Source organism: Acipenser ruthenus, chromosome 23 (genome assembly GCF_902713425.1).
Source record: "Acipenser ruthenus chromosome 23, fAciRut3.2 maternal haplotype, whole genome shotgun sequence".
Lineage (NCBI taxonomy): Eukaryota > Metazoa > Chordata > Actinopteri > Acipenseriformes > Acipenseridae > Acipenser > Acipenser ruthenus.
This window is the reverse complement of record NC_081211.1, coordinates 2735907-2751595: the sequence shown is the minus strand read 5'-3', so window position 1 is coordinate 2751595 and position 15689 is coordinate 2735907. Positions and strand designations below refer to the sequence as shown.

At 35.9% G+C, this 15689-nt stretch overlaps 1 protein-coding gene across 8 annotated transcripts; it reads right to left on the bottom strand.

Annotated features, from left to right (window-relative positions):
* Nucleotides 1-2946: 2946 nt before the first annotated feature.
* Nucleotides 2947-15686, bottom strand: LOC117413122 (nuclear GTPase SLIP-GC-like). Of its 8 annotated transcripts, none has more exons than XM_058997436.1 (20): nucleotides 14515-15686; nucleotides 13575-13601; nucleotides 12103-12635; nucleotides 11419-11505; nucleotides 10966-11083; nucleotides 10491-10713; nucleotides 9633-9854; nucleotides 9301-9489; nucleotides 8877-9055; nucleotides 8755-8791; nucleotides 8392-8487; nucleotides 7905-8025; nucleotides 7454-7587; nucleotides 7117-7293; nucleotides 6371-6528; nucleotides 5924-6047; nucleotides 5390-5498; nucleotides 4886-5019; nucleotides 4155-4242; nucleotides 2947-3804 (listed from the first exon to the last, which is right to left on the bottom strand). In XM_058997436.1, the coding sequence occupies exons 3-20, from the start codon at nucleotides 12593-12595 to the stop codon at nucleotides 3734-3736; spliced, it is 2760 nt and encodes a 919-aa protein (XP_058853419.1). In that variant the 5' UTR covers nucleotides 12596-12635; nucleotides 13575-13601; nucleotides 14515-15686; the 3' UTR covers nucleotides 2947-3733. The 8 variants fall into 8 exon arrangements, with proteins under 8 accessions (XP_058853419.1, XP_058853421.1, XP_058853417.1 ...); XM_058997438.1 differs by lacking the exon at nucleotides 14515-15686 and adding an exon at nucleotides 14295-14453 and having other exon boundaries at nucleotides 13566-13601; XM_058997434.1 differs by lacking the exon at nucleotides 14515-15686 and adding an exon at nucleotides 14295-14453.
* Between the last annotated feature and the right edge of the window lie 3 nt (nucleotides 15687-15689).

Sequence of the window (15689 nt, the reverse complement as noted above, 5' to 3'; positions counted from 1 at the left end):
CCGCCTAGACTACTGCAACTCCCTCCTGGCTGGCCTCCCTGCGTCCGCCACCCGTCCGCTCCAGCTCATCCAGAACTCTGCTGCTCGCCTGGTGTTCTCTCTACCTCGCTTCGCCCACGCTACTCCACTACTCCGCTCGCTCCCGATCACCGCTCGCATCCAGTTCAAGACTCTTGTACTAGCCTACAGATGCCTTGATCAGACTGCACCCAGCTACCTCCAGACCCTCATCTCTCCCTACACCCCCACTCGACCTCTCCGCTCCGCCTGCACTAGAAGACTGGCTCTACCTCCGCTACGCTCCCCTGCCTCCCGAGCCCGCTCCTTCTCCACCCTTGCTCCGCAGTGGTGGAACGACCTTCCTACAGATGTCAGGACTGCCCAGTCCCTGACCACATTCCGGCGCCTCCTTAAGACTCACCTCTTCAAACAGCACCTGTAGAACTCCTCTGTTGTATCCTGGGACACTATCACCCTTCATTTAAATATGCTTTATTTTGCTCTTATCTGCCCCCTATTTTACTGCATTTAATCCTGTACCTCAGAATATTGTAATCTCCCAAGTGTTTAATCTGTAGTATTTTGTACTTAATCATATCCTGATGTAACTATCACTACTTAATCATATCCTGATGTAACTTTCACTATTATCTGCTGTATTATTGAATTGTGGTTTGTCACACTTGAGAATTATTGTATTTCTTGTTCTTATTGTATGACTTATATTGTAACACTTGAATGTATTTGTATTTGCTTGCGATTGTAAGTCGCCCTGGATAAGGGCGTCTGCTAAGAAATAAATAATAATAATAATAAAATAATAATCACACCACTACAGGAGGCTGTGTGGAGACCAATCCAAATGCAAACCACCCCCCCTGAAAATTACAAATTGCAAATCACCTTAATATTCAAATAACCACACTACCTGGTTTAAAATCACATACACACACTCCTCCCTAAATTGAAACACCAACTAATAAAAATAATACTTATAACACAAAAGGCATCGTTACAGATTTCTAGTCGAAATATTTAACACATTTTTTTTTCATTTGCACTTTCGCATATCAGCTGCTGACACAAAGAAACACCTGCGATATTGTATTATATGCAGGCAAGTGAGGAGGCCACAAACAACAGTAATCCACAGCAGTACCACACAGCCATGGCATTATAAGTGTGCTCCAGTCCCAGATTATGATTCCTGATGCAGGGAAACCCCTTGGAGATACTGGAAACAGATGGTTTCAGAGGTAAAGGCAAAGACTTTTATCGGATTTTATAGTAAACAGGAGTTAGAACAGCCCGCGGCTGATTGTTAGTTTTCTCTGCTCTCTTCTATTTTTCAAATTTGCTGGCGAGTGTGGATCCGATATACCCCACAGCCCCCCCAACCCCCGCAGTAACAGCAGTCCCTGCAGCTGACAGGCCCGCAGCACCTGGGCAGAAGGAAGTGGAAAGAGAAAGCAAACATGTGCTAAAGGATACCATGGTGTTTCTATACAGACTCACACTCGCCCTGCACCCAGTCCTTCAGCTGAGCATACTTTTTCAATGACAGGGGGTGTCTGTTACCACTATCCATAGAGACCTGTATCCTCTACAATCCCCGGCAGCAATGTTTTATCACAAATGGTCCCTAATCGGTTTGCCTATATTTATACTCAATTGGTTCATGATATCTTAAGGCAGGTCCAATTTGGAAGTGCAACCTGTTGCCACCAAGCAACTAGTTGTGGACTGTTTGCAAGCTTTAGCACAACTTGGGTTGAAAAGAGCAGGGTTCTAGTTTAGAGTGATCAGCTGAAGCAAATTGTATATGCCTATTTTCTGATTGACTGTTTTCCATGATGCCTGCTACTTCACCGGATGAGCAAGTTAGCAACTTACCCTAAGGTATTTTTTTAATTATTATTATTGAGCTGCTATTTCTCAATAAATAACTACAGTTATCATAGATTGTGTTATGTGGATAGCAGTGCCATAGTTATAAATGAGTCCAAGGTTAAGTTGTACAACATGCAACTAGCTAGGTGCAGAGCTAGCTTCATACAGAGAATACACTAACTGGGAGCTATAGGATTGTTGAGCTGAGTAACATGTTATAATATATCTAGTATAACCCTGTTTGAATCAATGATACAGCTTCCTTTCTCAAATGAAAATAGTTAATAAATTGAATGTGTACATAGAGTGGAATATATCTTTTGAGTAAAGTTAATAAAATAAATCTATGAATTAAGAAAGTTTCCCTGTTTGTGCTGATTTGGATTTATTATACATTATTTCTTTTTTGCAAGGAGGCTTGGTGGTCCAGTGGTTAAATAAAGGGGGGCTTGTTACCAGGAGGTTCCAGGTTCAATCCCAGCTCAGACACTGACTCACTGTGTGATCCTGAGTAAGTCACTTAACCTCTTTATGTTCCATACTTCTGATAAGACATAAAAAAACAAGGTCCTGTTGTAAGCAGTTGGGATGCATAGTTCATCCCCAAGTCTCTGTAAGTCGCTTTGGGTAAGAGTCTGCTAAATGACTAAATAATAAAACAAAGTTTAAAGTCTAATCCCATTTGCCTTCCATGAATCAAAACTTTTTTTTTTCAGCATACATTTATGTAAATGTTATTTTATACACTTAAATAAGGCACATTTGCTAAATTTCTAAAAGCAAATGTCATTCTCACCTGTTAGCATCTGATTGTGTATTTTCAGACTCAAGCGTTATAATTACTACAGTATGTATAAAGAATGTAGACCCTATTGCCACACTTTCGTGAAATGGCATGACAGGATTCTTCATAAAAACTTCCAAAGTGTTCACAGAAATAATTCCACTATCATAAGACAAATTCGCTTTAAAGGCAAGGTATATTTTTATGATGTAGACAGATCTAAATACTGACAGTGAAATACAAATGCATTATTATGAAAATAAACCACACAATTTTACAGATTAATTTTATTATGTTTTGGTTATATAAAGAAGATTTAATAAGGGAAAGTATAATAATGCTGTTAAAAGAAATCAAGCATTTGATGAGGCAAAAATAAACTGCTAATACAAATGTAAATATTGTAGATTAAAATAATTAGCAGTCAGTCATTATCAAGCACATTTTTATAATAAAAACAGGATGCAATTTTATATCAGATCACTAAAAGACAAATAATTAAAAACAACATCATATACTCAGCACCCTTTACCACACATTTAAGGGGCCACAAATCACCAGCTGGACCCATCTAAAATAGTCACATAGCTCACACAACATTTCTCTTAATTCTATTGCTATATTTTTGCAAGCTATGCTGTAATTTTTTAAAAATCAGTTTCTGATTATTCTTTTCTCCCTGTTCCCTGATCATTTATCTTCTAGAAAATACTACTTTAACCATTATTATATAGACAACATAAAACTTTTAAAAATCCCATAACCAGTTGCTAAATGTCATTTTAAATCACCACTGCTCTCGTCATTATAAAAAAGATTAAAAGTAGAATCAGTTTAGTACTACACAGAAGCAAAGTAGTTCATAATCCATCTTATTTTTTGTTTGCAATTTTCCTTTTATAGTCTCGTCAGGCAGCTTTCTCTTTTTTTCAGGACATCTTGCTAATTTAGAGTTTGGTAAATCAAAACTTTCATTAGTATTCAGTAAGCGCTTCATCTGTCGTTTTTGACTGAACAACCCCTGCAAGTTTGTTTGTTCAAACACATGGTGGAATGTTTTTAATCTTGAAATACGTCTAGCTCCAAAGCTTTACAAATTCCCTTCATCTTCTTGAGTTCATCTTCAACATCTAAAATATAAATGTAACAGAAAGATATTTAAGAAAACACATCTTAGAAATAACAAACGGCTGCAGCAATTGAGGACATTACCTGCCACTTACTGGCTGCTAATGTCAAGCTGCATGACTTTGATTAAGACATTATTTTACACTCAAAACAAGCTTGTTGAGCTAATAAAATAAAAAAAGACCAGCAACAGAAGAGTTTTCCAGATGAAATTGTATGATAACATGCTTACTTCACCTCATAACCTATTTTTGTGAAATAAGCATTTGTATTCTTTCAGTCCATTTCTATATCTGATTATTCATAATATTAATTTAAATATAAAAGCTGCATGTCCTTATATTATTTTTACCTGGGAAAGTGACATCTGTGGGAAACTGAGTCAGTGCCAGTTTCATTGACATGCCCATTTCTTTCTTCAAAGTATGAATCACATAGTCCTAGAGGGATTTAAAAAAAAAAATAGTAGTGACTGGGAATAGAAGATATAGTGACAGATACTTTGGATTAAAAGGTTTTCATTTTGACATAACTGTATCATTTAAACCCAACTATTTATTAAAATAAATAATATTTTAAAGATGGAAGTAAACTTTGATCTACATTTTGACTTCCATAAGGATATTTAGTAATTACAAAACACTGGATCTGAAGAATGAATTTCACTACATCCAGATCACCTGTTAGGGAGGAGCTCTACACTGCCCACTCCGTACTGCAGTGTAAAGTAATAGATTACCATGCAGATGAGTTAGGGTAGCTACAGTATATGAATGTTCATGGCATATTCTCTATACATTTCATAATTAAAAATGAGTGGCACTGACCAAAAAGTTTGTCAACTTGGCTTAGTTTCTTTCTACAGTTCATTTTCAACAAAAATTATCACATTTGTTTCACAGTTTAATTCTGCTTATTTCAATATTAAATGACACAATAACTACATATTTTTTAAATATCTAACAGTGAATGGTAAAGTTCCAATAATATTAATAAAAAGCATGATTTTTAAACAGCAATAAATGTGCACGTTTTGACTGGAGCTCTGGACATTTAACGGCAGAATATCCAGACTTGACAAACCTTCAGTTGCTTGAACTGGAACATCACTCTTTTCTTTGCTTCCCTGAACATGGACAGTTTATATGATTCTACATGTTCTTCAAGCCTGCTTTGAATTCTGGTAACTAATTCACTTCCAGTTATCACTGCTCCATCTGAAAATTAAATATAAAAAAATATATATCTATAAGAGCGAATGGTAAAATTCTAAAAATATTAATAAAAAGCAAGATTATAAACAGCAATGAATTTACACATTTCGACTGCAGCTTATTGTGTTTTATTATATAGTATAATATCACCACAGTTGTAATCAATATTATTTTTACTATACATGTATACTTGTAATTTTACTGTCATTTCTATGGTATTATATTTTTCGTAAATGATGGCAATTACTTTTACAGTAATTGTAATTTAATATGATTTTATTGTAAATTTGATATTGTTATACTATTCGTCTTTAAAAACTGAACTTTTACAACAACACATATTGTAATGTTTACAAAAATAATAGAATTGTACCTTTATAAGCTGGGTCCATGGTATCCTGGACAGACTGGGTAATAGAATTGTAGATGTTTTTCTTTCTTGCAATGACTTCTGTCTCCAAGTCAGCTATTAGTATTCTGAGCTAAATAATATAAAATAAAGTATATCTGAAAGGTGTTTCTAAAAGCATTACAAACGAAACTGTAAAGTCTGATTTTAAAAGAAGTTCAACTCTCAGGTTAGAATAAACTCAACCCCTCATGAATCATCTTCAAAGGGTTTTATTTAATTATTCTGGTAATGTCTGTAGTCTTCTCTGAGACAGCCTAGAGCAAGATAAACCCAAATAAATAGACACCACTGGTACCTAGCCAAACATCATATCATGGGGAAAAAATGGCATAGTATGCTGAGCCATCCAAACTAGTTATGTTTAAAAATGAAAATGAAAAACGGCAAACAGCAGAATCTATAGTACGTTCCATGGAGTTTTTGTAAAATCTTTAATAGTATTTGATAAAATGTATTATGTTTTGCAAAACTGGAAGTGATTTTTTTTCTTCTTACCTCTGTTTTGATGTACGTCAGACGCAGCTCGACGGCAGCATGTTTTCTCTTGTCAATTATAATCAAATCATTTTGAAGAAGATCAAAGGCTCCCTTAATTGAGCTCCTTGAGTTTTGATTCAACCTATAATTATAATATGATCATTTGAATAAGCACATACTGGGTCTAATAGTGGATCAATTGATACAAACTCCTCGGTTCACTGGGTGGAGGGTTATATATATATATATATATATATATATATATATATATATATATATATATATATATATAATTAATAAATGTTTCATTTGAAAATCAATACCTATTGCACTGAATCCAGACACATTGTCTGAAACATCCTTTGATAAGGATTCAGGATTTTTTTTTTTTTTTAACGTTACGTACACAACAATTAAACCACAATTCTTTCTGCCCAACTAATAAAGTGAAACACACACGCTTACCGAAAACAGCTGACGAAACTGTTATCCATAGCAGCATACATGGGTAAGACTAAAGCATAGTTCAAATCTACAATTTTACCATCACGGGATCTGTAGTATCCGGAACACCTACATAAAGCCTTAAGTGTCTTATGGTATCCACTATATTTTGTCTTTTTCTGTACAAAAAACAAAAAATATATTCATGCCAATTAACACAATGCCTTGTTTGAATTACAGTATTTATAAGTATTTGTACAGTTTGAAAATGTTAGTATTTATATACATGTCCTAACAATAAACATTAAGAAAAATAATACAAAGTGAAATCTCATCAAATTTGGCGCATTAAGCCACTAATAGACGAACTTTATACATTAACTCAGTGTGAAAAGAAAAATGAGATTGGCTAGAAATGGGAGCATCCCTAGTAGCAGAATCCCAATTACTCGCCCTCCTGAGAGGAAATAAGCCCTGTGATCCTTCAGTTCTCCTGAGCTGTGTGGGGAGTTGCTCACCTAGCGAATCACAGAATACATATGTGTATGAAGCCAATATCTCAGATTGTTGGGTCTAATTATCCAGAAACCAAAAAGTCAAATGACTCCAATGTGGTGGCCATCTTAGGTCACAGGTCAAAGTGAAGGGTGCCAATGGATTGTGGCCAAGAAGTGTCTACAACACTTCAAATATGAAGTTGCCAGCTGACATAAGTAATTATTTGTTTTAAAAATAATAATTATAGAAAAAAAGCTGAATTCACTTACAGGCTTAAGGACTTTGAGAGCATTTATGAGGCATTGTTTCTCAGCGTTCTTCACACCTTCATCCAAGTTGTTCGTCATTTTTGTGTAAACACCGTCGAAAAATTTGGCCAGATCTTGAAGTCTAGTCTCAAATTTCTGTTTCAGTTCTGAGAATAGTTTATCCTTCAAGTCTTCAGTCTGAAACAGTTAATAGACTAATGGTTTGATTTAAAACGTTACATTGTCATATGAATCGCTTAATTTTAAAACATGTACAAATTCATTATTTTGTTGTATACGTATCATAATGTATGTATGGTGTAACAAGTTTATGAATATTAACAAAAGAAAATGATACCTGAGTGCTTGTGTTTTCCTTTGGAATGTGAAGAAAAGAAACAATCCCAGAGACTTGAGATACGTAGTCTTTTACTGCTTTCTGAGAGTGGCTGACATATAGATCCTTGATATGTTCTTTAAGTGCTGGCAATTCTAGAACAGTGAATTGAAATGAAATAAAATGATGAACACTCCTGAGAAAGACTTGTTTTGTTTGACTGTTTTTAAATCCCCTTAGATTAATGAAATCAGTTCTTTAAACAATTTTAGATTCATCACTATCAAAAAAACATTCCTTTAACAGTCATTTAAGTTTTGTGAACATGGCCAGATATTTCAGGTTTTGTTTTTATCTTTTCATACTTTACTACAAATAGGCGGTCTCACATGACTGAATAATTATTTATATAAATAGTGCAGCTGACATGTATTCCATAAGATACACAATACAAGAGAGTCTTGAGTCATACCAGTTTCATCACGATCGAGGATATGTTCTTTTTTTTCTTCATTATTCCAAAAGTCTGCAGAACTGACTGTGAATACCTTAAAAAACTCAGTGCTGTTCACATCAGTACCAAGGAGCTTTTTCTGAAAAAATGAATAAATACAATAGCAATATACAGAAAAGACACTACAGAGAATTACAGTTTACAGAGAAGTAACTGTAATTACAGAATTACAGTTACAGAGAATTACAGTTTCTTGAATACAAATATATATACAGTATATGTAACTTAAAATATATTTAAGCAGGTGTTCATGAAACCTTTTTTGAAGATGCTCAAAGTTTATGGTGTCTTGTCTGTCATGTGTGCCTCAGGTAACTGTACAGGGAACAGTGATTGTGCTGGAGGCGTCTTCTCCAAATGTGAAAATGGAAAGCTATTTTCCGATGCTTTCAGTAGAAAGCTGGCATTAGTGCTGTTGAGAACTCATTAAACAGGCAAATCTCACCTTTACTTTTTCATTGAAGTTTTTCTTCACAAGTTCTTTAACCTTGTTATTTCTGAATAGTATGCACTTATTCTTTACTTTCTTATCGTTGGAGATCTGTAAATAATTCATTTTGAAAAATACTGTAAGATTGAACAGTCTGCATAAAGTTACAGTGAATTAAAACTATAATACTTAAACTTTAATAAATTCATTTTGTGTGTGTCAAACAAGAAATATTGTTCCTTTACAGTACAACTTACAAACCACATTACCTGACAAGCATATTAATTCAAGTCAATGTCATGTTCACCAAAAAATGTAACACATTTAGCTAATTATAATCCTAAGTATCTGTAGTTCTCTATAGTAAAAATTACATACTGTTATTCCAAGTTCTTCATCTGTCAGGTTATATTGCCTGAGAATAAAATATATACAATTATTTTACATTTTAAATTGAGTTATGATCAATCAATTTTAACCATATTTTTAAAATGTAATACCTTTTCAAGTGGTGTGGGTCTATATTATCTGATTTGGTGCAAATGTAGGTAATATTATGGCACTCTCCACCACCAGCTACATTTCTTATAGTTGTGTTCTGGATTTCCATTGCTGTCTTGTCACTGATTGCCCGGGTGATATCGTTAACAATCCACACAGACGAGCATTTGCCTAGGTACTGTGCAAAGTAAAATAAAACAATAATTTCACACAATCAGGCTACTTACATGGATATGACTGAAGCTGGGTCTAAATTATAACAACCATCATAAAATAGAAAGATATACATTTCCAGGAAATGATGGCTTTCCCTTAATACTACTACACTAAAAAAATAATGAATGAAAGCAAAGGACCTGAAAAGTGAAAGAACTTACTGCCTGCTATCTAAAGAGGAAAGGGGTAAACAGAATGGACCGGTACCTCTTTCCACATTTGATCTCTGCACTTATTGGCATCTCCAGCTCCAGGGAGGTCAACCAGCACTATCCGATCCAGAAGAACCGAAGATCCTGGCACATACACAGTCACCTTTTTCACTAGGGGCCAGTACTGTTGTGATTCAGTGTCACTCCTTATATAGCCACTTATCTGACTTGAAAGATCACACGCCTGCAAACAACCAACGCTTAGTTTAAAAGACACCTAAATATTCAAATAAATTAGCCTTCTGATATCATATACATTGCCCGAGTCCTTTGAATATCATTATTGCGATTTTCACATTATTTAAAATGAGTTAACACTGTACTTACAGAATATGAAGTCACCGTTTTCTTGTGTGTGTTTGGGATATCTACTGCTGATCGCTGCAGTTCATCATAAGTTTGCGTTAACCCTATTTCCCCATAAACTGCTTTTATTTTTGCTTTTGCCATTTCATATTCATCATCTTCAGAATCCTCATCTTCGTACTCCCCATCTTCTGCATTTTTCTGACAATTTTCCACTAGACACAGTAATTCTTGCTTCCAGTCCTGTAATAAAGACTTAATTTCCATATTTCTGTTTTTCATGTAAACCTAATCATATTTTATGTTTCATGCAGCATTTCATGAGCGAGAGGACGCTGTACAAAATCACACATGTCCTTAAATGTAAAACAAATTGAGACCCGATTACACATTTCAATAAAGAGATCAACTATGACTTATTCAAGAAAAAAATGTACAGAAGCTATTACTAACACTCATCATATTGATTTCCTCTGATTTTTTATCTTGGGCCAGCCTTACTATGTAGAATATGGTACAAAGTAGAATCATGATGACTACTTTGTAGAATGGTACAGTAAATAGGTTTCTGTAAATGTATTTTACTTAGTTGAGAACATGCTAAATTTAGTCATACTTTATTTACTTTTGCATGTACAAAAGTAGGTGTTTTTTTAATTCCTAACGTCAACCTAAATATTTAAACCAATTCCCTATATCTTTGATTTCATACAGAATCCAGTGTAACAGACTTTGTGCTTTGTGCTGAATGGTTGTTATGTATTCCTCCAACAGCCCTCTGAAAAGCTGGCCCTATAAAACCTTACTGTACAACAGCAAACAAACAATTGTTTATATTCTGTCATACGACACTTAACATGATTATTATTACACAGATACCTCTTTGGTGATAAAATCAATCTCTGCTTTGTACATTGCCTTATCATGAGCCTGAACTTCAATAAAGCAGGCAGTACAAGCACCAGATGTTGATGCAGGCAGAAGATCTCTTTCATTCACAAGTGCATTTATTAAGGAACTCTTTCCAGCCCCTGTCTTTCCAAACACTCCAATGTAAATTTTGTTTTTCAGATTTTTGTCTTTCAAATTCGACGTCTCCTTTCTGTTAAAAAAAAACTATAATAATAATAATAATAATAATAATAATAATAATAATAATGTCAGGTCAAATGCTACCTTTAATTAACATGAGTGTATATGATTGCATTTGTTCAGAAATGTTTAAATATATTTTATTGCTAGAAAAGGAAACATTGATATATGGATAGATAGATAGATAGATAGATAGATAGATAGAGATAGATAGATAGATAGATAGATAGATAGATAGATAGATAGAGATAGTTATTCATACATTAGTTTATTCAGGAATTCCACATCTTCCCTATCTTTCATATCACTGTAGCGCACGTTTTGAAGTTTTTCACACACTTGAGATATAATATTCCTGGCTTCTTCCTCCATTTCATAACCTGGAAAAATAAACATCTTTACAAAGTCTGCCATTAATTTTAGTATTTATCCATAACTCAACAAACATAAAAAGAAACAGCTTTAAGAACGCATAATTAAGATTTCCAGACTGCATTGATGTAGCGAGTAACATGTATATTTGTTAAATAGGCAATGAGAACAGGTTCAATTACTGTCGTTTTAATAATAACATGCACCGTCTATAACATGCTTCCCTGACCTTGTTACATCCTTTGTATAATGCATACCAGAATTCTGTAACCCTCGTATATAACATGCAACCTTTATGCCTTACAATGACCATAGCAAGGAGATAGAATTTAACAGTTCTTACAATGGTTCATAGATTCTTCAGCTTCATAGTACACCTTTTGCTTTTTATTGGGAGGAGCAAAATCACCTGCATGTTTTCTCTTTTTTCCTGTAATAAACAAAAGAATATTAAAACTACAATACTGCACAATTCAACACATGGATCATTACGCTCTAAACCACTAGTTTTATTAAGACTAGCACAACATTCAATTTAGAAAATATCCAAAAATAGTATTTTACCATTTGTTGCACAGTACAGAATGATTATTTGACATTACCCACAATCTCTCATTAAAAAACATGCCATGGTTATACTTTTATTTCTTACTGACCTCTATTACTATGTGGACAGCTTTTTGCACTATACTGTATGTATAGAACAGAATGCAACATTTTTCAGAACTTTATTTAGCTGTGTTCCATTTTGACAAGTTCTAATTCCATTTAAATGTAATCATCTTCACTATTTATTCTCAATCCACTTTTACCTGATGAAGGGATCATGTGGTCTTAATAGCAGGTATATTTTCAACTGCTATTGTATGTTGTTCTAATTTCTTGGTTCTTTTTGATATCTTCTTCTTTTAACAGTTTTGCTTACATATATTAGTGCTTACATATGTTATGTAATAAACAACACAATAACCTTAGAGATCACTTCTCCAAGGTTCCTTATTACCCATCATTATCACTAAACGCATACCTTCCTCCATGGGTACATCCAGGTTGAGCCCACCAGGATACTCTGTGCCAAGCTCACGGATCCAAAACATCTCTCGCTCACCCAGGGCTTTTTTATCACAAATTTGCTCAATAGGAAAAATGGTGACGTCATCCAAACAATGATTGTTGTTGTTGAAATGCTCAGCGACTGATGTATTCTGTTTATATCTGATGGCACGTTTGTGGACGCTGAACCTGCTTTTCAAGGCCGATGTGGTCTTCCCAACATACTGCTTCTTACATTCGTGGCGTGCACATTGTATAACATAGATAACGTCTGATGTTTTACATGTTAACATATCTGTGATCTGATGCGTTTTCTTTTTTGTGGTGCTGGTGAAATTTTTAATAGACCTTATATAAGTGGTGCAACAGTCACATTTTTTTGCATCACATTTATATACTCCTGGCTGAACATGTGAAGAGCTTTGAGGGAATGCAAAAGCTACTGTCCTGATCGTCTTTTGCTCCATTTTGCTTAGCTTTTAAAGACACCTGATACAAGAACATCCACTGTAAAATACAATCGACAAGACAGGCAGTGTTTAACTACAATTGAGTAATTTCCAATCTGAAACATTAAATTCAGAGAGATAGTGGAATTACTATGAACACCCACCCCAGACACATGAAAGGTTTAATTAATAGCAGAGTTAATTGAATACAGAAATAGAAAAGAATATCAATCTTAAAGTCAGCAATGAATCTTAAACATGTACAATGTATCAGATATAACCAATTGTATCAAAATAGCAAGTTTACTTAAAATCTCTTTGTGTAAATCAAGAGGTAGATTAAAGTTACCTTCCACAAGTTATGTAATTCTAGTTAAATCACTCTGCTTATATTTCATGTAATTAGGTTGCATGTGCATTCTCCCTATAAGGTGATAATTAATGTTCAAAGAGTTTTAGCTTTTGTAGTCTGTAACAGTCTTGTCAGCATATGGTTTAGTTCCATTAAAGATTTTGTCTAATTCTCACTTCCTAGTGTAATCTGCCAGGGCACAAACTATATCAAATTACACTGAATATACTTACTTCCTGGTGTAATCTGCCAGGGCACAAACTATATCAAATTACACTGAATATACTTACTTCCTAGTTTAATTTGCCAGCGTACTGGTAGATCAAATTCAATGGGGGTGGGACCTTACTGATATTATTATCTTAATCTTAATGAAAATGTAAAGCACATTTTAATGGAATAACACAAGTCTGACTCCTATACTCACACAGTATAATTTTAATGAATGCACCCTTTCATAGCAAAGTAACTGAACACAGTTTTCATCTTCAAAGATTTTACTAGAACGCAGAACTAAATACAGTACGTATCATTTTTTCCGCACGTGATAAGTAAGGTATAAAACCCTTGCTGCTGTATTTTTTATTTATTAAAATCATACAAGGTTCAGAAATATGGCGAAGAAATAAAAAGTACCCTCCTTACCAATACAACCACCAGTCATGAATAATTCTGCAACGAAACAAAATTATGATGGCAAAGAGGTAGCATTCATTAGTCATATTAATATGTTTAATGCCGAGCAACTTTTTTTTTTACAGAAATCTATAAAAACTTAGTTCCAACTTTAAAATCACAGTTTCCTGAAAAACATATTGACTATTAGTTACTTAAAAGTAAGCAATCAATGCATTCTGATACTGTTGTATAGTGCCAGTGTCATTTAAACGATCAGCAAAAAACGTACTTACTTCCTGGTGTAATGTGTATAGTGTCAATGTCATTAAAACGATCAGCAAAAAACGTACTTACTTCCTGGTGTAATCTGACACCGGTCACAAGACAGATCAAAATACAATGGGAGTGGGACCTTACTGATATGATTTTAATCTTAATGAAAATACTGAGCAGATTATAATGGAATAACACAAGTCTGACTCAGTTAGCAAAATGAGTTAATTATATAGGGTGATGCAAGACTTCATAGCTGTTGCCTACATATATTGTTCCGTACATATCAGTGGGACTGGTAAGTAAGGAATAAATAAGCAAAACTTGCTTTCATCAAACCATTTTTTTGCTGCAGTAATCTTTTTTTTTTAAATGCTAGCCTTTAGGCGTAATTTGGGGGATGCCGTAGAGGGCTCTCTCCCGCTTTGCGCTGCTTCTTTCTCTTCCTAAGTTCTTTTCTTTAGCTAGTCTTACCTTCCCTCTGTAGCGTTCTGCCCGGTAAGCGTCCGCAGTTCTCTTCCGGGCGGAAGCTGATCCCAGTTCAGCCTTATTTAGCCTTTCCAGCCAATCTCAATGCAGCACTCGCCACGTCAATTATGAGGGCTTGGCCAGCGCTGCTCCTCGTATGTTATTGGCTGCCCCTCCTGTCTATCTCTCTCTCATTCTATTTTAACCCAGCACTATTTTCACTCACTTGTCTGTGGTTGTTTTTTGTTCTTCCTCCTCCCCTCCTCTGCTCCTTTCTATATCGCACCGTCCGCACAGGGCTCCCTCGGGGTGGGAAGTGAGTTTCACTCCCCCGACTGTCCGGGTCGGCCTCTCGTCTCAACACTGCCGCCCGGCTGTTCCTCGCCGGCCTGAGGGGACCCCCGGCCACATCCTATTCTTCTGCTGCTTATGCGCTAAGCCTTCAGGCCTCAACCTTGCTGTCCCATCTCCTCTCTTCCATTTCAGGTCCAGGACCATTTCAGCCCCCTCATGCAGTAGGCCGTGCCTCCACCTGACCGAGGGGGGGGGGGGGGGGTTTCTCTGTTTTCGTCTCTCCTAAACGGACCTGAGACACTTTTCCTAAGCTCTCCACGCCGCCCAGCTGCCAGTTTAGCTGCCTGAGGATGCTGCACTGAGTTGCGAAGGATCTGTCCTTTTGTCCTGTTCGTCCCCTTCCTGTCTCTCGCTCTACTAAACGCCCAGCAGCCAGAGGATGCTGCCTGACCCGTCGGGAGCGAGAGTCAGATTTGTTGTATGTTATGTGTCTAAACTTTGCTCTTTCTCTCCCACTTTTACGTCGCCCAGCAGTCAGAGGATGCTGCCTGACCCGGCGGAAAGTGTTTATATCTAATTCTTTGCTCCTCTTGTGTCTCCCTCTCTACGTCGCCCAGCAGCCAGAGGATGCTGCCTGACCCGACGAGAAGGGAAAACTCTCCGTTCCCCTATCGCGTCCTGCTGTCATTATCTAACCTGTTACTAAGCACCATCCCCAAACTCCAGCCCTCAATCGCCATCCCTCTCAATCTCGCCTCACTCTTAAACTCTCAAATCTCGCCCCTTTTCAATTCTTGTAAGCAATCAGATGTCTCACTCTCATTCTCTCACTCCCAGTTTCTCCTCCCCTCAAGCCCTCGTAGGCAGCCAATGAATTAACCATATAAGGTTTAGAAATAAATACTGTTGATGGCAAAGAAAAATACAAAGCACCTTACCAGTACAACCACCAATCAGCAACGAACCCAAACTGAAACACAATTCTACACAAACCATCTCCATAGCTTCGCCAGTTCGTTATTATTATGGCATATCTGTGTCGTTCGCTTCCTCTGCGACGTGCATTTATTTATTCGCTCCTGCAGCCTTCAGGACCAGCACTACTAT

What these genes read in the sequence shown, in the direction of transcription:
- LOC117413122 (XM_058997436.1), bottom strand. Translation starts at nt 12,595, where the DNA reads ATGGAGCAAAAGACGATCAGGACAGTAGCTTTTGCATTCCCTCAAAGC. An exon ending in ATGAAGAACTTGGAATAACA is followed by an intron (nt 8,488 to 8,754) that starts GTATGTAATTTT and finishes AATTATTTACAG; the next exon opens with ATCTCCAACGATAAGAAAGT. An exon ending in TCCAGTTCAAGCAACTGAAG is followed by an intron (nt 4,243 to 4,885) that starts GTTTGTCAAGTC and finishes AAATCCCTCTAG; the next exon opens with GACTATGTGATTCATACTTT.